This window comes from Bombina bombina, chromosome 4 (genome assembly GCF_027579735.1).
Source record: "Bombina bombina isolate aBomBom1 chromosome 4, aBomBom1.pri, whole genome shotgun sequence".
Classification (NCBI taxonomy): domain Eukaryota; kingdom Metazoa; phylum Chordata; class Amphibia; order Anura; family Bombinatoridae; genus Bombina; species Bombina bombina.
In genome coordinates, this window is record NC_069502.1 from 404587725 (window position 1) to 404613658 (window position 25934).

The window sequence follows — 25934 nt, forward strand, 5'->3', positions numbered from 1 at the left end:
GACATGTTAAACAGGCTTAAACTTGTCAATAAAGTACAAAAAAAAACGTTTTAAACAAAACGTTACTGTCACTTTAAATTTTAAACAGTGCACACTTTATTACTGAATATGTGAAAAAGTATGAAGGAATTGTAAAAAAATTACCAAATTTTCACCACAGTGTCTTAAAGCATTAAAGGTATTGCACACCAATTTTCAAAGCTTTAACCCTTAAATTAAAGAAACCGGAGCCGGTTACAGTTTTAACCCCTCTACAGTCCCAGCTACAGCCTTTGCTGCGACTTTACCAAACCCAGAGGGGAATACGATACCAAATGAAGTCTTCTAGGAAGTTTTCCAACTACTTTGGGATCCTCACACATGCATCTGCATGTCTGCTCTCAAAAAGTAACTGCGCAGTAATGGCGCGAAAATGAGGCTCAGCCTACAACTGGGAAGGCCCTTCCTGACTGGAAAAGTGTCTAACACAGTGCCTGACGTTAAAAAACGTTCCCCAAGCTTATAAGTGTGAATTACAAGCATAAACATGTATAAAATGCCCAAATAAAGCAATCGATTTTGCCCATAAAAGCATCTACCAGTTTTATAGCCCATATTAAGCCCTTTATTCTGTTTGAGACTAAGAAAATGGCTTACCGGTCCCCATGAGGGGAAATGACAGCCTTCCAGCATTACAGTGTCTTGTTAGAAATATGGCTAGTCATACCTTAAGCAGAAAAAGTCTGCTAACTGTTTCCCCCAACTGAAGTTACTTCATCTCAACAGTCCTATGTGGAAACAGCACCCGATTCTTCATCTTTTTCTGTTTCAGAGTAAATAGTACATACCAGCACTATTTTAAAAACATAATTTATGCTTACCTGATAAATTCCTTTCTTCTGTTGTGTGATCAGTCCACGGGTCATCATTACTTCTGGGATATAACTCCTCCCCAACAGGAAATGCAAGAGGATTCACCCAGCAGAGCTGCATATAGCTCCTCCCCTCTACGTCACTCCCAGTCATTCGACCAAGAATCAACGAGAAAGGAGAAACCAAGGGTGAAGTGGTGACTGGAGTATAATTTAAAAGATATTTACCTGCCTTAAAACAGGGCGGGCCGTGGACTGATCACACAACAGAAGAAAGGAATTTATCAGGTAAGCATAAATTATGTTTTCTTCTGTTATGTGTGATCAGTCCACGGGTCATCATTACTTCTGGGATACCAATACCAAAGCAAAAGTACACGGATGACGGGAGGGATAGGCAGGCTCATTATACAGAAGGAACCACTGCCTGAAGAACCTTTCTCCCAAAAATAGCCTCCGAAGAAGCAAAAGTGTCAAATTTGTAAAATTTGGAAAAAGTATGAAGCGAAGACCAAGTTGCAGCCTTGCAAATCTGTTCAACAGAGGCCTCATTCTTAAAGGCCCAAGTGGAAGCCACAGCTCTAGTAGAATGAGCTGTAATTCTTTCAGGAGGCTGCTGTCCAGCAGTCTCATAGGCTAAACGAATTATGCTACGAAGCCAGAAGGAGAGAGAGGTAGCCGAAGCCTTATGACCTCTCCTCTGACCAGAGTACACGACAAACAGGGAAGACGTTTGTCGAAAATCCTTAGTTGCCTGCAAGTAGAACTTGAGGGCACGAACTACATCCAGATTGTGTAGAAGACGTTCCTTCTTTGAAGAAGGATTTGGACACAAGGATGGAACAACAATCTCTTGATTGATATTCCTGTTAGTGACTACCTTAGGTAAGAACCCAGGTTTAGTACGCAGAACTACCTTGTCTGAGTGAAAAATCAGATAAGGAGAATCACAATGTAAGGCTGATAACTCAGAGACTCTTCGAGCCGAGGAAATAGCCATTAAAAACAGAACTTTCCAAGATAACAATTTTATATCAATGGAATGAAGGGGTTCAAACGGAACCCCCTGTAAAACGTTAAGAACTAAGTTTAAACTCCATGGTGGAGCAACAGTTTTAAACACAGGCTTGATCCTAGCTAAAGCCTGACAAAAGGCCTGGACGTCTGGATTTTCTGACAGACGCCTGTGTAACAAGATGGACAGAGCTGAGATCTGTCCCTTTAATGAGCTAGCCGATAAACCCTTTTCTAAACCTTCTTGTAGAAAGGACAATATCCTAGGAATCCTAACCTTACTCCAGGAGTAACCTTTGGATTCGCACCAGTATAGGTATTTACGCCATATCTTATGGTAAATCCTTCTGGTAACAGGCTTCCTAGCCTGTATCAGGGTATCAATAACCGACTCAGAAAAACCACGTTTTGATAAAATCAAGCGTTCAATTTCCAAGCAGTCAGCTTCAGAGAAGTTAGATTTTGATGTTTGAATGGACCCTGTATCAGAAGGTCCTGTCTTAGAGGTAGAGACCAAGGCGGACAGGATGACATGTCCACTAGATCTGCATACCAAGTCCTGCGCGGCCATGCAGGTGCTATTAGAATCACTGATGCTCTCTCCTGTTTGATTTTGGCAATCAATCGAGGAAGCAGCGGGAAGGGTGGAAACACATAAGCCATCCCGAAGTTCCAAGGTGCTGTCAAAGCATCTATCAGAACCGCTCCCGGATCCCTGGATCTGGACCCGTAGCGAGGAAGTTTGGCGTTCTGGCGAGACGCCATGAGATCTATCTCTGGTTTGCCCCAACGTCGAAGTATTTGGGCAAAGACCTCCGGATGAAGTTCCCACTCCCCCGGATGAAAAGTCTGGCGACTCAAGAAATCCGCCTCCCAGTTCTCCACTCCCGGGATGTGGATTGCTGACAGGTGGCAAGAGTGAGACTCTGCCCAGCGAATTATCTTTGATACTTCCATCATTGCTAGGGAGCTTCTTGTCCCTCCTTGATGGTTGATGTAAGCTACAGTCGTGATGTTGTCCGACTGAAACCTGATGAACCCCCGAGTTTTTAACTGGGGCCAAGCCAGAAGGGCATGGAGAACTGCTCTCAATTCCAGAATGTTTATTGGCAGGAGACTTTCCTCCTGATTCCATTGTCCCTGAGCCTTCAGAGAATTCCAGACAGCGCCCCAACCTAGTAGGCTGGCGTCTGTTGTTACAATTGTCCAGTCCGGCCTGCTGAATGGCATCCCCCTGGACAGATGTGGCCGAGAAAGCCACCATAGAAGAGAGTTTCTGGTCTCTTGATCCAGATTCAGAGTAGGGGACAAGTCTGAGTAATCCCCATTCCACTGACTCAGCATGCACAATTGCAGCGGTCTGAGATGTAGACGTGCAAAGGGAACTATGTCCATTGCTGCTACCATTAAGCCGATCACCTCCATGCATTGAGCTACTGACGGGAGTTGAATGGAATGAAGGACACGGCATGCATTTAGAAGCTTTGTTAATCTGTTTTCTGTCAGATAAATCTTCATTTCTACAGAATCTATAAGAGTCCCCAAGAATGGAACTCTTGTGAGAGGAAAAAGAGAACTCTTCTTTTCGTTCACTTTCCATCCATGCGACCTTAGAAATGCCAGAACTAACTCTGTATGAGACTTGGCAGTTTGAAAGCTTGAAGCTTGTATCAGAATGTCGTCTAGGTACGGAGCTACCGAAATTCCTCGCGGTCTTAGTACCGACAGAAGGGCACCCAGAACCTTTGTGAAGATTCTTGGAGCCGTAGCCAGTCCGAATGGAAGAGCTACAAACTGGTAATGCCTGTCTAAGAAGGCAAACCTTAGATACCGGTAATGATCTTTGTGAATCGGTATGTGAAGGTAAGCATCCTTTAAATCCACTGTGGTCATGTACTGACCCTTTTGGATCATGGGTAAGATTGTCCGAATAGTTTCCATTTTGAACGATGGAACTCTTAGGAATTTGTTTAGGATCTTTAAATCCAAGATTGGCCTGAAAGTTCCCTCTTTTTTGGGAACCACAAACAGGTTTGAGTAAAACCCTTGTCCTTGTTCCGACCGCGGAACCGGATGGATCACTCCCATTAATAACAGATCTTGTACACAGCGTAGAAACGCTTCTTTCTTTATCTGGTTTGTTGACAACCTTGACAGATGAAATCTCCCTCTTGGGGGAGAGAATTTGAAGTCTAGAAGGTATCCCTGAGATATGATCTCTAGCGCCCAGGGATCCTGAACATCTCTTGCCCAAGCCTGGGCGAAGAGAGAGAGTCTGCCCCCCACTAGATCCGGTCCCGGATCGGGGGCCCTCGGTTCATGCTGTCTTTGGGGCAGCAGCAGGTTTCCTGGCCTGCTTGCCCTTGTTCCAGGACTGGTTAGGTTTCCAGCCTTGTCTGTAACGAGCAACAGCTCCTTCCTGTTTTGGTGCAGTGGAAGTTGATGCTGCTCCTGCTTTGAAATTCCGAAAGGGACGAAAATTAGACTGTCTAGCCTTAGCTTTGGCTTTGTCTTGAGGTAGGGCGTGGCCCTTACCTCCTGTAATGTCAGCGATAATTTCTTTCAAACCGGGCCCAAATAAAGTTTGCCCCTTGAAAGGTATATTAAGTAATTTGGACTTAGAAGTTACATCAGCTGACCAGGATTTTAGCCACAGCGCCCTACGTGCCTGAATGGCGAATCCTGAGTTCTTAGCCGTAAGTTTGGTTAAATGTACTACGGCCTCCGAAATGAATGAATTAGCTAGTTTAAGGACTCTAAGCCTGTCCGTAATGTCGTCCAGCGTAGCTGAACTAAGGTTCTCTTCCAGAGACTCAATCCAAAATGCTGCCGCAGCCGTAATCGGCGCGATGCATGCAAGGGGTTGCAATATAAAACCTTGTTGAACAAACATTTTCTTAAGGTAACCCTCTAATTTTTTATCCATTGGATCTGAAAAAGCACAGCTATCCTCCACCGGGATAGTGGTACGCTTAGCTAAAGTAGAAACTGCTCCCTCCACCTTAGGGACCGTTTGCCATAAGTCCCGTGTGGTGGCGTCTATTGGAAACATCTTTCTAAATATTGGAGGGGGTGAGAACGGCACACCGGGTCTATCCCACTCCTTAGTAACAATTTCAGTTAGTCTCTTAGGTATAGGAAAAACGTCAGTACTCGCCGGGTACCGCAAAGTATTTATCCAACCTACACAATTTCTCTGGTATTGCAACAGTGTTACAATCATTAAGAGCCGCTAAGACCTCCCCTAGTAATACACGGAGGTTTTCCAATTTAAATTTAAAATTTGAAATATCTGAATCCAATCTGTTTGGATCAGAACCGTCACCCACAGAATGAAGCTCTCCGTCCTCATGCTCTGCAAGCTGTGACGCAGTATCAGACATGGCCCTAGTATTATCAGCGCACTCTGTTCTCACCCCAGAGTGATCACGCTTGCCTCTTAGTTCTGGTAATTTAGCCAAAACTTCAGTCATAACAGTAGCCATATCTTGTAATGTTATCTGTAATGGCCGCCCAGATGTACTAGGCGCCATAATATCACGCACCTCCCGGGCGGGAGATGCAGGTACTGACACGTGAGGCGAGTTAGTCGGCATAACTCTCCCCTCGCTGTTTGGTGAAATTTGTTCAATTTGTACAGATTGGCTTTTATTTAAAGTAGCATCAATACAGTTAGTACATAAATTTCTATTGGGCTCCACCTTGGCATTGGAACAAATGACACAGGTATCTTCCTCTGAATCAGACATGTTTAACACACTAGCAATAAACTTGCAACTTGGTTACAATCTTATTTAACAAAAACGTACTGTGCCTCAAAGAAGCACTAAACGATTAAATGACAGTTGAAATAATGAACTGAAAAACAGTTATAGCATCAATCCTTAAAAACAACACAACTTTTAGCAAAGGTTTGTTCCCATTAGTAAAGTAACAATAATTAAATTTGAAACATAAAAATTACAGAGCAACGTTTTTAATCACAATCAATATATAAGTCTCACAGCTCTGCTGAGAGAATCTACCTCCCTCCAAAGAAGTTTGAAGACCCCTGAGTTCTGTTAGAGATGAACCGGATCATGCAGGAAATACAAGAGTAACTGACTGGAAATTTTTGATGCGTAGCAAAGAGCGCCAAAAACGGCCCCTCCCCCTCACACACAGCAGTGAGAGAGAAACGAAACTGTCACAATTAAAACAAGCAACTGCCAAGTGGAAAAATAATGCCCAAATATTTATTCACTCAGTACCTCAGAAAATGCAAACGATTCTACATTCCAGCAAAAACGTTTAACATGATAAATACCTATTAAAAGGTTTAATGTACTTTTAACAGAGTAATTCCGGTGAAATACCATCCCCAGAATACTGAAGTGTAGAGTATACATACATGTCATTATAACGGTATGGCAGGATTTTCTCATCAATTCCATTCAGAAAATAAAAACTGCTACATACCTCAATGCAGATTCATCTGCCCGCTGTCCCCTGATCTGAAGCTTTTACCTCCCTCAGATGGCCGAGAAACAGCAATATGATCTTAACTACTCCGGTTAAAATCATAGTAAAAACTCTGGTAGATTCTTCTTCAAACTCTGCCAGAGAGGCAATAACACGCTCCGGTGCTATTGTAAAATAACAAACTTTTGATTGAAGTTATAAAAACTAAGTATAATCACCATAGTCCTCTCACACATCCTATCTAGTCGTTGGGTGCAAGAGAATGACTGGGAGTGACGTAGAGGGGAGGAGCTATATGCAGCTCTGCTGGGTGAATCCTCTTGCATTTCCTGTTGGGGAGGAGTTATATCCCAGAAGTAATGATGACCCGTGGACTGATCACACATAACAGAAGAAATAACAAACTCTTGATAGTAGAATAAAAAACTACAACTAAAACACCACATACTCTTAACCATCTCCGTGGAGATGTTGCCTGTGCAACGGCAAAGAGAATGACTGGGGTGGGCGGAGCCTAGGAGGGACTATATGGCCAGCTTTTGCTGGGACTCTTTGCCATTTCCTGTTGGGGAAGAGATATTCCCACAAGTAAGGATGACGCCGTGGACCGGACACACCAATGTTGGAGAAAATTGATTATGCGATCTATTGCGATACAATAATGTATTGCAATACAATTATTTATTGCGTGTCACTGCACTGAACGTAGAGCCCCCCCCCCCCCTCATATTACTTACCATCACTTATTTTGAGATGGATCTGGCTTTGACAAACATCAATTTCAGCAAATAAAATATTGTAAAATTTCTACCTCTGAACATGACACAAATGTAGTATACCCCATAAAAACCTGAATATGTCACTACGCAAGTGTCAGAGAAATGGTCTAAATAATGATCCACAATTAAAGGGCCAATATATTAGAAAAATGACACTAATTCACTAGATAATGTAATTGTAAGACTAGCGAACCTGCACCTCTGTGTTTAAACTCAGCAAAATCGGTTAAATACAAAATAGAAATACCTTTTGGAAAACGCAGAGCACTGCAGGTTACTAACGGAAATTAGCGCCAATCCAATAAGAAGTGCTAGTTACACAGCAGGGTCAGTTACTAGTACTGCTGATTGGGTCAGCACTGCTGGTCCCAAGCGGTACTTCTACTATGTGTTAAACCTCATTGCAGGGATTTAACATATAGAGGTGCAGCATTGCTAGTCTTAAAATTACATGCTTAACAAATTAGAGCATGTCATTTATTTTTATTTTTTTTATTTTTTTTTATTTATTTTTTAACTCCATGGTGGTTGCATAAATTTAATTACAAAAAAATAACCAATATTACAAAAATAAGCAAGCATTTCACTTTCACTGCAATCTTTACCAGTATCAAATATGATGTATATCTTATGAAATATAAAATATCAAGCATTTGAAAATTACTTACGTGGAACACAAGATCCAAACTTTTCCGGAAACTCTGATATCAAGTCATCATTTATTCTGTCTTTCATAGGTCCTAATATAATCACTGGTCGGGAGTAGTTCACTAAAAATAAAGTTTGTGGTGAAAAATTTAGAATTTATGTTTGCATATTCACAAAACAATATTTCCATACAAAGGAAATTAAGACTGATGCATGGTTTAATAACCTTTTAAGTCTGCTACAACCAGGGTAAAGAAAATAACCATAAATACACAAACACATAGGGGCACAATTTTCCAATTTACTTTTATCACCAATTTTGCTTTGTTCTCTTGGTATTCTTAGTTGAAATCTAAACCTAGGAGGTTCATATGCTAATTTCTAAGACCTTGAAGTCCGCCTCTTCTCTCAGGGAATTTTTACAGTTTTTCATCACTAGAGGGTGTTAGTTCACGTGTTTCATATAGATAACACTGTGCTCAAGCACATGGAGTTCCAGTGAGCTAGCTCTGATCGGCTAAAATGGATGTCAGTCAAAAGATCTGAAATAAGGTGGGCAGTTTGCAGATGCTTAGATACAAGGTAATCACAGAGGTAAAAAGTATATTAATATAACTGTGTTGGTTGTGCAAAACTAGGGAATGGGTAATAAAGGGATTATCTATCTTTTTAAACAATAAAAATTCTGGTGTAGACTGTCCCTTTAAATACGCAAACCCATACATATAGGAATAAACCAATATTCATATATTGCTGACAAAAATATTGTTTAAAACCTTACGCTGTTAAAATATCAACTCTCTATAAAAACTCCATCATAATACATTATGGTTAAAAAAGTAAAACACCACCTTAATACATTAATGGTGGAAAAATAATAATCGTAAAATACCACCTTAGGTTAATGGTTCAGAATCTATGGGATCAGTCTGGTAGATTAGCAAATGTATCCCTTACAGCAGGTCTGACAGTATAAAAGTTTCAGGTTATGTGGGTGTAAGGGAATATTGGCTTTAAATCAGGAGGTAATTGGGTACCCTTTCCTTATCTTGACAGAAAGAGACTATGGCAAAACAGTACTTGATAAAGCTAAAACAGAAGTAAACAGAAAGGACAGAAACACTATTTTAAAAGAAGATAACCCAGTAATAAACAAAAATGTCAATATCAATGTACCGTTTATAACTACATACAACCACCAACATAAGCTGATGGAAAGAATAATACGTAAACACTGGTATCTTGTCAAATCGGATCCAATACTTGGTAAAGAAATAACAGAGAAACCTGTGTTTATTTATAAAAAAAGCAGCAATTTAAAAAAAATATTCTTGCTCCCAGTGAATACAAAGGAAAGAAAAAGACACTTAGAGAGGTGAATCTCAAAGGAAAGAAAATTTGTGGTTTCTTCCCATGTTACAGCTGTAAGGCTTGCGAATTCAGTAAAAAAGTGAAGAAATTTACTTCCACAAGCACAGGTAAAGAATATGAAATAAAAGATAGTATAAGATGTAGAGATAAAGGAATTCTATATATACTGCAATGTTCATGTAAACTCCAGTATTTGGGAGAAACAACAAGACCATAGAGAGACAGAATAAGAGAGCATCCGCATAACATAGAGAAGGGGAAATTAGAAACTTGTTTATATGATCATTTTAGGAATATACATAATAATCGCACTAAAAATATTACATGTTGGGCAGTCAAAAAGGTTGAAAAAAACTGGAGAGGGGGAGACTTTAAAAAACTAATCCTCAGGAAAGAAGCTGAATTGATTTACAAACTAGGGACCATATACCCAGCAGGGCTTAATTTAGAATTCAACCTGACTCCCTTCATTTTAGACTAAGATACATAGTACTGTATTTGTTAAAATCGATAAGATAAGGAACATATGTTAGCTCTTCACAACTTTATTATTTTATTTGATAACAATCCCCTCCTATATAGATTAAGATACAGGTGCAACCTATGTAAAAAAACGGGAACTTGAATATTTCATTTTGACTAGTCCCCAATTGATTTTTAAACTCCATATTATTCTGCGCTATTAATCTGCCATATACTTGTTACTTCATAATATTTTTGAAAAAACTTATAGTTATATACTAACATCAACTAAGGAATATATGTATACAATGTTTAAATATGAGTAGCAACACCACTAACAAAAAAACATCTTCATGATGATTTGATAATAGCATAACAGGATAGATTTCTTTAAAAATGGGATAAATATTCTGTGTAAGAAACACCACTCACAAGAAAACCATCTTTATTATGACTTGATAAAAGCATAACAGGAGAGATCTCTTTATAAATAGGAGAAATATTAGACAAATGTTGGAAAATTTCCAAGTTAACAACAGACCCGTCCACCTTAAAAGAAATGGGAATGGACCAATGGAAACCGAGGCGATGGGTATTTAAAGACCCTACAGACACATGTTCTTTATCTTGAAAAAGCCTTGTAAGAAGGTGAAATGCGTCGACTAAGGGACACTGTCTGTATACCAATAGGCTCAGAAACCTTCGAGCCTTATCTCTGCACAGAGAAATAATATTTCATATCCCCTATGGGTTCATCCAAAAAAGCAGAGTTCCAAGAGCCGCTATTGGCTGGAGAGCTGCACGTGACTGTGGCAATACAAAGTGACACGGAAGTAATGGAGACCGGCAACGCTGTATCCTGAAACACAAGCGGACCAGTACACAGAGTCAAAGGTGTGTGATTCAAACCACCGGAGAAAGATGGGTAAGAGATGGAGAAGCGTCTGAAGAGTATAGTAAGTGTTTGACACTGAAAGACTGGGAAATTACCACAAGATAAGGAAAGGTACCCAATTACCTCCTGATTTAAAGTCAATATTCCCTTACACCCGCATAGTGGGAGTTCCGACAAACTTTTATACTGTCAGACCTGCTGTAAGGGATACATTTGCTAATCTACCAGACTGCTCCCATAGATTCTGAACCATTAACATAAGGTGGTATTTTACTATTATTATTTTTTCACCATTAATGTATTAAGGTGGTGTTTTACTTTTTTAACCATAAATGTATTATGATAGTGTTTTTATAGAGAGTTGATATTTTAACAGCATAAGGTTTTAAACAATATTTTTGTCAGCAATATATGAATATTGTTTTATTCCTATTTGTATGGGTTTGCGTATTTAATATACAGATAGAACTTATTTTTAAGTGTGACCGGTCACCATATAACTACTAATATAGTCAGAATCCACATATAAACAAGTATATGGCATTTTATGAATAAAATTATTTTCTATTAATCATTGGAATAGCACATTTCTTTATTTTTATATCCTTATTTTGGTTGTGGTAACTTTTAAGCTCACCCAGCGCTGTCCATACCCCCTTTTTCTTCTGCTAAGACAGGGCATACTTTGTCAGTACTGCACCCTCATAAAGGGACAGTTTATTCTCAAATTGTCACAAAACTTGCCAAAGTTCCTAAATTGGTGTTAAACACCCTCAGGCCATGTGAAAACTAGATGTTCAAGGAATAGCCAGCAGGCCATGAAAGGTGAATTTATTGCTTAGCTCCCACACCTTCCTCTACCTTGCATCATGGCAGCCGCTGAAGAATTCAGTAATAGGGGCCCAACAGAGGAAGTACATGCACAATTTCAAGGATAATTAAGAAGCCGCACACCGTAGACCAGGGGATTGGAAGATACATCTTCATTTCACCACTGGGAGAAAATCTCCTGAACTCCTATTGATCCCTCTGTCCAGAAGGCACCTTTGAAAGGGAAACTGGGTCTCAGACCACATAAAGAACCCTTATCAGGAGGCGGGGCGAGCAGCCGACCAAGATGGCCGCAGCACACTGAAGCTCTGTGAAGGAGCTGGATATGAGTGAGACTAAGGACTGCTAAAAATGAGATAAAAGGTCGCAGGGGAGATATTTTCTATCCAGAGCACAAGCGGAACATTCTCATATGCCTGTTTCCAGACTGCCTTAACTCTAAGCACAATTTTGAGGCTATGCAGACGAACTCCAAACTCTCGGTAACTGCGCCACGCAAACCACGTGGCTAGTACGGGACAAATCTTGAATACAACAAACTACATGCTCAGCGTTAATAGCAGGATACAGAAGGTATATTTTACAGCAGCACAAGCCGTAAGAACACAGCGGCTTGCCTCCACGCGGTATCACTTGCCGTATTGAGGATCGACTACTCCTAGGACTGCACAAACTATGGCGGCTACCGGCACACTGTAACAGAACCGCAGGGACTTATGTGAGTACTCCGTAAATAAATATAAGCGGTTTTCTTGGGCATATCCTACATCTCTTAGCCCCATACGTGCCGAGCTATGGCCAATACAAATTCTAAGGCAAGCAGAACACGATAATTGGCTGCGTCACCCACAACACTTCAGATGCTGACAATCAGGCCTCTCCCCACCTATTTTGGCTTTAAACTTACAACTAGACTGCTGCAACACTCCTAGAACAGAGGGGAATAGAACTTTGACACATACTCTCTACAACTAACTGCTTTTACAGCAAATACCAACTGCAGCTTCAAGGCAAAATACACACTCCCCCCCCCCTTTCCCACTGCCCTTGGTGGTAGTGGGTCATATCCAACCTCCTTTTACCGATATCGCTCTGTGAGAGCAAAAGACCCCGGGGAGTGTCGTATACATCATATCTACGGCTACTTCCCACACATTGGTAAAGCTTCCTAACCTCTAAATATGTCGCAAAGGAAGTTAACAAGAAATGAGAAGTCACTGAAAATTTCCCCAATGAATCAGGGGGCTGTAAATTCCTTTTTTAAACATGCTGGGAAACACAAACCTACCACAGAATCTGAGTTCTCCCAAGTCTCACAAGATGATAGCTCATGTGATGCAGCAGACACCATATTACCCATACAAACAGCATCATTAGAAACAGGCAAAGAAGACCCTATCACATATGGCGCAATAGAGGCTCTTATTGAACAAGTTAAATCATGTATTAAAGATGAGTGTGCAGACATCAAAAAAGACATCTCAGAGCTATGTCACAGGGTAGATTCCCTGGAGGAACACGAGTATGTGATATCACAAAAATTAGCTAGTCTATCCGCTAAAACCTCCCAGCATCAGCAAAGCCTAACAGCCCTAGAAGATAAGTTAGACGACTTGGAGAATCGCTCAAGAAGGAGCAATTTAAGGTTTAGGGGGATCCCCGAGTCGGTCCTTAATAATGAGATACAGGACTACCTGCAGGCTTTATTCACAGAGCTGACAAAGAATAACTCTTTAGACCCCCAGGATATAATCCTGGATAGAGCACACAGATCCCTACGACCCAAACCTGCTGAAGGCTCACCACCCAGGGATATTATAGTTCACTTCCAGTGCTTCAAGCATAGAGAGGAAATATATAATTACTCCAGGAAACAACAAGCAATTACTTTCCAGGGCCAAAGAATACAAGTGTTCCAAGACCTATCAGCACGGACCCTCCAGAAGCGCAGGGAACTTTCTATGCTAACCTCTCATCTCCGTGAGCTGAGGATTCCATATCGATGGGGTTTTCCAACATCTGTTCTAGCAATTAGAAATGGCAAGAAAATTGAATGCACATCTCCCTTGGACATTGTACTTCTTTTGTCAGTCTATGGATATTCCAACACCTGATACACAGGTCATTTCATCTCAATCTTCACCCTCAGCAAGGCAAGACATCCCCAAGCCCCAAAGGAGGCCATGGCTGGAATCAACGATGAATCAAAACAAGAGAAGACAAATCACTCAGACCAACGAAGACATCAACCCACCTTGACAAGGGACACGTAAATATATTAGTTTTGTTTGTCATTTTATCATGCACGGCTACTGTGATAATTATAGCTGTGGACATTACAATATGTTCCTCAACCTGGGTTGAAGGCCCATAGTTCGTCAATTTTCACTGAACTGTTGAAGAGACTCTTGACCTTTAAGTGATGCACACTTTTGATAAAACATTTCTTAGTTATGCACTCTAGACTTGTTTTTTTTTTTTTTTTTTCTTTTTGTGTTTTTTCTCCTTTTTTTGAATTGCTTTGATGTCTCAGTTTAACTCTTTATATATTAAGTGAATATAAGTCAATTGTTTTGAATCTAGACCATAGCCTTTAATTAAACTGTATAGGGCACAATTCAGTTGATAAGCAAATCAGCTTCAGGTTATTTTACAGCGCAGGTTTTCTATGCTTACTCTTAGCTGCTTAGATAGTATGTGATTATTGATGTCAAAACTACTGCCTTAATGTTACATGCTCTTTTATAACTACACTGTATGTTTATGGGCACGGTCTATTCCGCTCGACTATTGCCCCACACACATCTGCCGAGTTGTTGGCATTATGTTGATACCTGGTTTATACCAACCTACTTTAATTAATGGACTGGTCGAGCGGGTTGGACTTCTCCCAAAACCGTTGAAAATCCATGTTATGCCTTGTTAGATAAATTGCCCTGTTTGCCAGTTCTCACTCTCTTACTAAATGTTCTTTCTTCTCCATCCTTTCACACACTTTCCTCAATGCAATAGATAATACCACACTACCTTTTATCGCTCTATCACAACTTTTCATTGCCACAGCAAATCATCCACTTAGAAGTTCCTGCATCCTTTTCCTTCTCTCCCCAAGTACCCCATAATACATAGTCAATTTGTTGTCAATCTCGTATCCGGCTCCTATAACAGCCTCACATATTACATTACTTTCACATCTCTATTTTTAGGTAAAAAACATATTCTGACTCCTTCTTTTTTCTGTTATTTATCTCTCTCTTTCCTTTTTTTTTTCTTCTCTTTTTCTTTCTCTCTGGTTAAATCTACTCAGGAGCCCTTTCCCGTCTCTTACCCCTCCAATTTCCCTCTGCCCTAACCCTTACCATTAACCTCTCCGTATTTTACCTCTTAATCTCACATCGACCACACACCCACCTGTTGCTGTGGATATGGCACCCCCACCGCAAGTAGGCACTATACAGATTGCAACACAAAATGTAAAGGGGTTCCTGTCAGCAGAAAAACGGTCTATCGCTCTACACGACTTTTACAAACAAAAATTGGACATTGTAATGCTCCAAGAGACCCATTTTAGGAAAACCCACGAACCAAAACTTCCCTCTAGATATTATGATCAGCATTATTTGAACTCAGGCCCTACTAGGCATAATGGAGTTTGCACGTTATTCAGACGCAACACACCATTTGACCTGTTACAACAATTTAGTGACTCCGAAGGCAGGATCCTCATACTAGTAGGGCTCTATTATGGCAGACCTCTTACCCTGGCAAATATCTATGCACCGATCAAACCTACCCATAATTTCTTTCGCAAAGTTATTAATAAACTTCTTGATATTGCCAAAGGCCCAATTGTAGTTGGAGGAGATTTCAACTTCCCATCAAACCCAGCCCTTGACACTTCGACGGGCAAGTCATATCTAAGACATACCCAGATTAAGAGTAATGTTGAGTTGTTACATTCACTTACACTGATGGATACATGGAGAATTGCCCACCCCACCCTTAGAGATTATACCTTTTTCTCTTACCCACAACACACCTATTCTAGGTTGGATTACATACTATGCGACCAGGCATTCCTCACCAGCCTAGTGGATTCCAAAATCTCACATACACCATGGTCAGACCATAGCCTAGTCAAAACCACCTTCAGTTGGTCTGCCAAACCTAGTCACAGACTAAACTGGAGAATCAACGAGCGGATACTTACAGATACTGACACTCTAGATCAAATAGCCAAATATACTGACGAATATTTTTCCTTTAACAACTCAAAAGACACCACAGCCATGAATAATTGGGAATCATATAAGTGCTATATAAGAGGAATCATTATCCAACTCTCAGCGAAGTTGAATAAACAAAGATCAACATTATATAATTCTTTATCTACCACTCTCTCCAATACAGAACGCTCTCATAAACAAAATCCACAATCCACCCATTTACTCAACGAATTAAAAGAAGCCAGAGAAAACCTTAATAAATTCTTAATAGAAAATGCTAACTTACGAGCTATGACCTCTAGAACCAAATTTTTTGCTGATTCTAATAAAGCTGGTCGCATGTTAGCCAGATCTTTAAAAAAACAGAGGCTTAGCTCTTATACTCACTCTATTAAGCTTCCATCGGGGGTAATTCACACCAAAAATGAGGATATAGCTAATGATTTTGCTTTATACTACTCCTCATTGTATAATCTTAATACTGTTAATGATCAAGAGAAACACGCTAAAATGACAGCCTATCTAGACTCCATAGAAGTCCCCAAAATCCAAGAGGAAGATCTGAAAATATTAGATTCCCCGATAACGCCACAGGAGATAATAAACACCATCAAGTCTCTCCCCTCTGGCAAGTCACCCGGCCCAGATGGTCTCACAACAAAATTTTACCAACTACTTATAGGAAACATCTGCCCACATTTATTAGAACTATTTCAGAACATAGACCAGGGACAATCTTATTCCCAACCTCTACTAGATGCCACGATCACAGTTTTGCCCAAACCTGACAAGCCCACAGATATAGTCAGTAATTACAAACCCATATCATTGCTAAATGTAGATATTAAAATTTATGCCAAAATATTAGCTAATCGTTTAAATCCCATACTCCCAAAAATTATTCACCCGGATCAAGTCGGGTTTGTAAAGGGGCGTGAAGCCAAAGACAATACTACCAGAGTGCTTCACACACTATATACCTCACACAATAATCAAAAACCCTTAATTCTCCTTTCCACAGACGCTGAGAAGGCGTTCGACAGGGTCGACTGGCACTTCATGTGGTCGACTCTGTCGAAATTTGGACTTTCGGACAAGTTTATTAATAGAGTACAGGCCCTCTACAATAACCCACTAGCTAAAGTTAAAGTGAATAATACACTTTCACAACCCTTTCAGATTTCAAACGGCACCCGCCAGGGATGTCCCCTTTCCCCTCTGTTATTCGCCATTACTGTAGAGATTTTAGCAATTAAGATAAGGATGAACGAGAGGATTATGGGTATTCAGTTTGGGAACATCACACAAAAATGCCTCCTATTCGCGGATGACATTATCTTCTCACTACAATCACCTTCAACCTCCATACCGACACTCTTACAGGAATTAGAAGCATATAAACAATTTTCCAATTACTCCATAAACATGAATAAGTCGAGTATAGTGCATACACACCTTGATAAAGAGGATGCGGAATACCTTATTTGTAATACTCCTTTCCAAATTTCAAATTCCCTCAGGTATCTGGGACTGACCATCCCTAAGAACCCCCGAGATCTATTTCACGAAAACTATGTAAAACTCCAAACTAATATATTTACCTTATTACATAACTGGCACAAACAAGGTCATCTATCTTGGATGGGCAGAATTAATACGATACAAATGATGGTGATCCCTAAATATCTATATCTGCTCCAAGCACTGCCTATCTCAGTCCCGAAAGCTTATTTGTATACCCAACAACGTATGCTAGAATCATTCATTTGGGCTTATAAGAAACCGAGAGTATCACGTAAATCTCTGTACTTAGATAAAGATGAAGGAGGGTTGAATATGCCAAACCTACTTCTATACCATCAGGCGGTGCACCTTACCCGAATAATAGCTTGAAACCATGGCTCACCATTTAAGCTATGGATCCAAATGGAAGCCACTCTGATTCAACAACAAACTATGAGAGATGTTTGTTGGATACCTAGGCCACACAGAACCCCTTTAACCATCGAAAATGAATGCATCAAAACAACATTGATGACTTGGGATAAACTTATTCAACGACCTAATAAACTTTCTACTCCAGTATCACCCATGACCCCTCTAATAGACAACACATTGTTCTTTAAACAACACCAATTTCAATATAACTCAGATAATATACAGCACAAAAATTTACCCATATACTTGCTGACCGAATCTTCTCAAATCAAAGACAGGATAACCCTAAGGGATGCCCTAGGCCCTCCATTCCACAGCTGGTTCTCTTACCTACAAATAAGACATGCTATAGTAGAATGCGCATATAAAGATGATTGCCTGCGTAGGCTTTTTCCCTTTGAACAATTATGTACAAATATAGATATAGGAAGAGCGCACCTTTCCATCTCATATAGAATATTAAAAAAATCTACCCTACACGAGCTACCCACATTTACCCAGCTATGGGAACGTGAACTCCAAACCCAATTCCCAAGAGAGGCATGGATGAGAGCCTTTCGCTTAACCCACACAGCCTCTATCTCCTTAACTATGGCAGAATCGAATTATAAAATTCTCTCACGGTGGTAGTTGACTCCACATAGACTAAACGAAATATTCCCAGGGGCAAACTCTAGTTGCTGGAGACGCTGTGGTGAAATTGGCACCCCATCCCATATATGGTGGTCTTGTCCAGTGCTTTCACACTTTTGGTCCACACTTGAAAGAAGCATTAATTGCACACTAAACACACAAATAACCCTCTCGGCCCCTATGATTATACTTAACCATATTCCCAACGTGGGATGTGCATTTCGTAAAAAATTACTACAAATTCAGCTTACGTGTGCCAAACGCATTATCCCCAGATTATGGAAACAACAGCAACCACCCACTCTCCAGCAATGGGAAACCGAAGTGGACTATGTCTTGTCTTTGGAAAAAAGATATGCATGTTATGTAGGCAAAAAAGACTTCATACTTAATGTTCTGTTTCTGTGGGAACAAAGGACAAAACAATAAATGTCCACTTGATGACGCTATACCTAATAACAAACGACCAGATTTCACACAGAGAGGTTTTCCCCCCACCCTTCCCTACCCCTCCCCCAGGACTCCTCTATACTTCTATCTTTATTTCTATTTCTACACATCTTAACTCTATACAACATATTTTTGGTAAATTGATGGCTAATTAAGAGTAAACAGCTGACTTTATCTCTAACAATTTCCTTTTTAACCAACTTTCCAAGTGATGACAAATAAAGGGAAATTGTAATGCAAATTGATACATGACAGGTCACGCTTATCCACATGCCTTTGTTATTCAAAAATTTATATGTTTGTTTAATTTGTTACTGAATATGTAAAAATTTCAATAAAAATTATTTAAACAAAAAAAAAAAAAAAGAACCCTTATCAAACAAAGTGAATACTTGAGCACTTCAAAGTTTCACATACTCCATATCCTGGAGGCAAAACAAAGTGTGTCAGGGGAATGTCTGTTGTTGGAGTGCTACAAAGTTCTGAAATGTAGGTTTGCTCCTTTATAGTGGAAAGGAAATATATTCAACTTATGATGAATCATAGACTCTCACCATCATATGAAAGAAATTCATCCTTCTCACTAATCCATCATCAAGAAAATATTTAGTTCAGTAACTTTTAACAGGGCTTAGCCTTCTACCTTACAATAAATAAAAATACAAACCTTCTTGTTGATTAACAGGCTCATAAGATAACACATATTCTTCTTGGCCACCTAATCAAAAAGACAAAAAACTCATGTGAGAAGTAGAAATATATAAACATCCGATAGCAAACTGCCATAAACAATGCACACAAATTCACATGCAATCACAAGACATAGGTAATAAAATATACAAAACCGTAAACAAATGTCATATTCTGTAGTGCCTAATTAGTAAAAATGCTTTTAAATTGTTTAGCTTTAATTAGATATTGTTAATGTTCACATAAATATAGGAAGAATGTGTAAAGATTGTTAATGTTCACATAAATATCACAGATCTACTTTTGAACAGACTCGGAATATATTTAGCCCGTTTTAGAGGAGTGCAAGTTCTTCCCCATTTTCAGCCATACATTTAGGTACGCTGTGCGTGTCTAATGAGGAAAGATGAAATGGCAGTATCGTTTCACAGTTCTCATATAACCACTTGCAGTTTCATGAGGTACTAGTAAAATGTGTTACCAAATCTATCCATGCTACCACACGCACACTTTACTTGAGAGGAAGTGGGGAGACAGAAAAAGGAAACTTATGCTTACCTGATTAATTGATTTCTTCTACGATATGACGAGTCCACGGATTCATCCTTACTTGTGGGATATTATCCTCCTGCTAACAGGAAGTGGCAAAGAGCACCACAGCAGAGCTGTATATATATAGCTCCTCCCTTCTCTCCACCCCCAGTCATTCGACCGAAGGTATAGGAAGAGAAAAGAAAAGCTAAAAGGTGCAGAGGTGACTGAAGTTTTGAAAACAAAAATATAATCTATCTAATATGACAGGAAGGGCTGTGGACTCGTCGTATCGTAGAAGAAATCAATTTATCAGGTAAGCATAAATTTCCTTTTCTTCTACTAGATACGAGTCCACGGATTCATCCTTACTTGTGGGATACAATACCAAAGCAACAGGACATGGATGAACGGGAGGGACAAGACAGATGCCTAAACGGAAGGCACCACTGCTTGAAGAACTTTTCTCCCAAAAATAGCCTCAGAAGAAGCAAAAGTATCAAATTTGTAAAATTTGGAAAAGGTATGAAGGGAGGACCAAGTCGCAGCCTTACAAATCTGTTCAACAGAAGCATCGTTTTTAAAAACCCATATGGAAGCCACCGCTCTAGTAGAATGAGCTGTAATTTTTTCAGGAGGCTGCTGCCCAGCAGTCTCGTATGCCAAACGGATGATGCTTTTCAGTCAAAAAGAAAGAGAGGTAGCCGTAGCTTTTTGACCCCTACGCTTTCCAGAATAAACAACAAATAGGGAAGATGTTTGACAGAAATCCTTGGTCGCTTGTAAGTAAAACTTCAAGGCCCGAACCACGTCCAAATTATGTAACAGACGTTCCTTCTTAGACGAAGGATTAGGACACAGGGAAAGAACAACAATTTCCTGATTAATATTCTTATTTGAAACAACCTTAGGAAGAAATCCAGGTTTAGTACGTAAAACCACCTTATCAGAATGGAATATAAGATAAGGCGGATCACATTGTAACGCAGAAAGCTCAGACACCCTTCGAGCAGAAGAGATAGCTACTAAGAACAAAACTTTCCAGGATAAGAGCTTAATATCCATGGAATGCATAGGTTCAAACGGAACCCCTTGAAGAACATTGAGAACTAAATTCAAACTCCATGGCGGAGCAACAGGTTTAAACATAGGCTTGATTCTGACTAAAGCCTGACAAAAAGACTGAACGTCTGGGACATACACCAGACGCTTGTGTAGTAAAATTGACAAAGCAGAAATTTGTCCCTTTAAGGAACTAGCTGATAATCCCTTCTCCAATCCTTCTTGGAGAAAGGACAAAATCCTAGGAATCCTAACCCTACTCCATGAGTAGCCCTTGGATTTGCACCAATAAAGATTTACGCCATATCTTATGGTTAATTTTTCTAGTGACAGGCTTACGAGCCTGAAGAATCCCCGCTTAGATAAAACTAAGCGTTCAATCTCCAGGCAGTCAGCTGCAGAGAATTTAGATTTGGATGTTGGAACGGACCTTGGATGAGAAGGTCCTGTCTCAGTGGCAGTTTCCACAGTGGCAGAGATGACATTTCCACCAGATCTACATACCAAGTCCTGTGTGGCCACGCAGGCGCTATCAGGATTACCGAAGCCCTCTCCTGTTTGATTCTGGCAATCAGACGAGGTAGGAGAGGAAAAGGAGGAAACACATAAGCCAGGTTGAATGACCAAGGTACTGCTAGAGCATCTATAAGTACTGCTTGGGGATCCCTTGATCTGGACCCGTAACAAGGAAGTTTGGCATTCTGACGAGATGCCATCAGATCCAATGCCGGTGTGCCCCATTGACGGATCAATGCCGCAAACACCTCCGGATGGAGCTCCCACTCCCCCGGATGAAAAGTCTGACGACTTAGAAAATCTGCTTCCCAGTTCTCTACTCCTGGGATATAGATTGCCGATAGATGGCAAGAGTGAGTCTCTGCCCATCGAATTATCTTGGAAACCTCTATCATCGCTAGAGAACTTTTTGTTCCCCCTTGATGATTGATAAATGCTATAGTCGTGATATTGTCCGACTGGAATCTTATGAATTTGGCCAAAGCCAACTGAGGCCACCCTTGAAGCGCATTGAATATTGCTCTCAGTTCCAGAATATTGATTGGTAGTAGGGACTCCTCCTGAGTCCAAACACCCTGAGCCTTCAGGGAATTCCAGACTGCACCCCAGCCCAAGAGGCTGGTGTCCGTCGTCACTATGACCCATGCTGGCCTGCGGAAGCACATTCCCTGGGACAGATGATCCTGTGACAACCACCAAAGAAGAGAGTTTCTGGTCTCTAGATCCAGATTTATCTGAGGAGATAAATCCGCATAATCCCCATTCCACTGTCTGAGCATGCACAACTGCAGTGGTCTGAGATGAAAGCGAGCAAACGGAACGATGTCCATTGCCGCTTCCATTAATCCAATGACCTCCATACACTGCGCCACTGATGGCCGAGGAATGGACTGAAGTGTTCGGCAAGTAGTTAGGATCTTTGATTTTCTGACCTCCGTCAGAAAACTTTTCATGTCTACCGAGTCTATCAGAGTTCCCAGGAATGGAACTCTTGTCTGTGGAACAAGTGAACTCTTTCCTATATTCACCTTTCACCCGTGAGTTCTTAGAAAAGCCAACATGATGTCCGTGTGAGATTTGGCTAGATGGTAAGTTGACGCCTGAATCAAAATATCGTCCAGATAGGGCGCCACTGCTATGCCCCGCGGCCTTAGAACCGCCAGAAGGGACCCTAGCACTTTTGTGAAAATTCTGGGAGCTGTGGCCAACCTGAAAGGGAGGCCCACAAACTGGTAGTGTTTGTCCAGGAAGGCGAACCTGAGAAACTGGTGATGATCTTTGTGGATAGGAATGTGCAGATACGCATCCTTCAAGTCCACGGTGGTCATATATTGACCCTCCTGGATCATTGGTAAAATTGTTCGTATGGTCTCCATCTTGAACGATGGGACTCTGAGAAATTTGTTTAGGCATTTGAGATCTAAAATCGGTCTGAAGGTTCCCTCTTTTTTGACAACCACGAACAGATTTGAGTAAAACCCCTGCCCCTGTTCTAGTTTTGGAACTGGACAGATTACACCCATGGTATATAGGTCTTCTACACAGCGTAACGCCTCTCTTTTTGTCTGGTCTACAGACAAACGTGAAAGATGAAATCTCCCTCTTGGGAGAAAATCCTTGAATTCTAGTTGATACCCCAGGGTCACGATTTCAAATGCCCAGGGATCCTGAACATCCCTTGCCCAAGCCTGAGCGAAGAGAGAAAGTCTGCCCCCTACTAGATCCGGTCCCGGATCGGGGGCTGCCCCTTCATGCTTTCTTGGTAGCAGCAGCGGGCTTCTTGGCCTGTTTACCTTTATTCCAGGTCTGGTTAGGTCTCCAGACTGACTTGGATTGCGCAAAATTCCTCTCCTGCTTTGTGGCGGAGGAGGAAGTAGAGGGTCCACCTTTAAAGTCTCAAAAGGAACGAAAATTATTTTGATTAGCCCTCATTTTAACTGTCTTGTCCTGAGGAAGGGCATGACCTTTACCTCCAGTAATGTAGGAAATTATTTCCTTTAGTTCAGGCCAGAATAGGGTCTTACCTTTAAAAGGAATAGCTAAAAACATAATTTATGTAAGAACTTACCTGATAAATTCATTTCTTTCATATTAGCAAGAGTCCATGAGCTAGTGACGTATGGGATATACATTCCTACCAGGAGGGGCAAAGTTTCCCAAACCTCAAAATGCCTATAAATACACCCCTCACCACACCCACAATTCAGTTTAACGAATAGCCAAGAAGTGGGGTGATAAAAAAGTGCGAAAGCATATAAAATAAGGAATTGGAATAATTGTGCTTTATACAAAAATCATAACCACCCCAAAAAAGGGTGGGCCTCATGGACTCTTGCTAATATGAAAGAAATGAATTTATCAGGTAAGTTCTTACATAAATTATGTTTTCTTTCACGTAATTAGCAAGAGTCCATGAGCTAGTGACGTATGGGATAATGATTACCCAAGATGTGGATCTTTCCACGCAAGAGTCACTAGAGAGGGAGGGATAAAATAAAGACAGCCAATTCCTGCTGAAAATAATCCACACCCAAAATAAAGTTTAATGAAAAACATAAGCAGAAGATTCAAACTGAAACCGCTGCCTGAAGTACTTTTCTACCAAAAACTGCTTCAGAAGAAGAAAATACATCAAAATGGTAGAATTTAGTAAAAGTATGCAAAGAGGACCAAGTTGCTGCTTTGCAAATCTGATCAATCGAAGCTTCATTCCTAAACGCCCAGGAAGTAGAAACTGACCTAGTAGAATGAGCTGTAATCCTTTGAGGCGGAGTTTTACCCGACTCAACATAGGCAAGATGAATTAAAGATTTCAACCAAGATACCAAAGAAATGGCAGAAGCTTTCTGGCCTTTTCTAGAACCGGAAAAGATAACAAATAAACTAGAAGTCTTTCGGAAAGACTTAGTAGCTTCAACATAATATTTCAAAGCTCTAACAACATCCAAAGAATGTAACGATTTCTCCTTAGAATTCTTAGGATTAGGACATAATGAAGGAACCACAATTTCTCTACTAATGTTGTTGGAATTCACAACTTTAGGTAAAAATTTAAAAGAAGTTCGCAACACTGCCTTATCCTGATGAAAAATCAGAAAAGGAGACTCACAAGAAAGAGCAGATAATTCAGAATCTCTTCTGCCAGAAGAGATTGCCAAAAGGAACAAAACTTTCCAAGAAAGTAATTTAATGTCCAATGAATGCATAGGTTCAAACGGAGGAGCTTGAAGAGCCCCTAGAACCAAATTCAAACTCCAAGGAGGAGAAAATTGACTTAATGACAGGTTTTATACGAACCAAAGCTTGTACAAAACAATGAATATCAGGAAGATTAGCAATCTTTCTGTGAAAAAGAACAGAAAGAGCAGAGATTTGTCCTTTCAAGGAACTTGCGGACAAACCTTTATCTAAACCATCCTGAAGAAACTGTAAAATTCTTGGAATTCTAAAAGAATGCCAAGAAAAATGATGAGAAAGACACCAAGAAATATAAGTCTTCCAGACTCTATAATATATCTCTCTGGATACAGATTTACGAGCCTGTAACATAGTATTAATCACAGAGTCAGAGAAACCTCTTTGACTAAAAATCAAGCGTTCAATCACCATACCTTTAAATTTAAGGATTTGAGATCCTGATGGAAAAAAGGACCTTGCGACAGAAGGTCTGGTCGTAGCGGAAGAGTCCACGGATGGCAAGAGGCCATCCGGACAAGATCCGCATACCAAAACCTGTGAGGCCATGCCGGAGCTACCAGCAGAACAAACGAGCATTCCTTCAGAATCTTGGAGATTACTCTTGGAAGAAGAACTAGAGGCGGAAAGATATAGGCAGGATGATACTTCCAAGGAAGTGACAATGCATCCACTGCTTCCGCTTGAGGATCCCTGGATCTGGACAGATACCTGGGAAGTTTCTTGTTTAGATGAGAGGCCATCAGATATATTTCTGGAAGTCCCCACATTTGAACAATCTGAAGAAATACCTCTGGGTGAAGAGACCATTCGCCCGGATGTAACGTTTGGCGACTGAGATAATCCGCTTCCCAATTGTCTATACCTGGGATATGAACCGCAGAGATTAGACAGGAGCTGGATTCCGCCCAAACCAGAATTCGAGATACTTCTTTCATAGCCAGAGGACTGTGAGTCCCTCCTTGATGATTGATGTATGCCACAGTTGTGACATTGTCTGTCTGAAAACAAATGAACGATTCTCTCTTCAGAAGAGGCCAAGACTGAAGAGCTCTGAAAATTGCACGGAGTTCCAAAATATTGATCGGTAATCTCACCTCCTGAGATTCCCAAACTCCTTGTGCCGTCAGAGATCCCCACACAGCTCCCCAACCTGTGAGACTTGCATCTGTTGAAATTACAGTCCAGGTCGGAAGCACAAAAGAAGCCCCCTGAATTAAACGATGGTGATCTGTCCACCACGTTAGAGAGTGTCGTACAATCGGTTTTAAAGATATTAATTGAGATATCTTTGTGTAATCCCTGCACCATTGATTCAGCATACAGAGCTGAAGAGGTCGCATGTGAAAACGAGCAAAGGGGATCGCGTCCGATGCAGCAG

At 40.6% G+C, this 25934-nt stretch overlaps 1 protein-coding gene across 1 annotated transcript in view; it reads right to left on the reverse strand.

Annotated features, from left to right (window-relative positions):
- The window catches only part of DLG1 (discs large MAGUK scaffold protein 1), a gene marked incomplete in the record, with an annotated part of 930518 nt that overhangs the window by 69739 nt on the left and 834845 nt on the right, over positions 1 to 25934 (reverse strand). Inside the window, 2 exon segments of the mRNA XM_053710194.1 lie at positions 7774 to 7875; positions 19227 to 19277. Of these exon segments, the coding sequence (XP_053566169.1) occupies positions 7774 to 7875; positions 19227 to 19277 (153 nt within the window).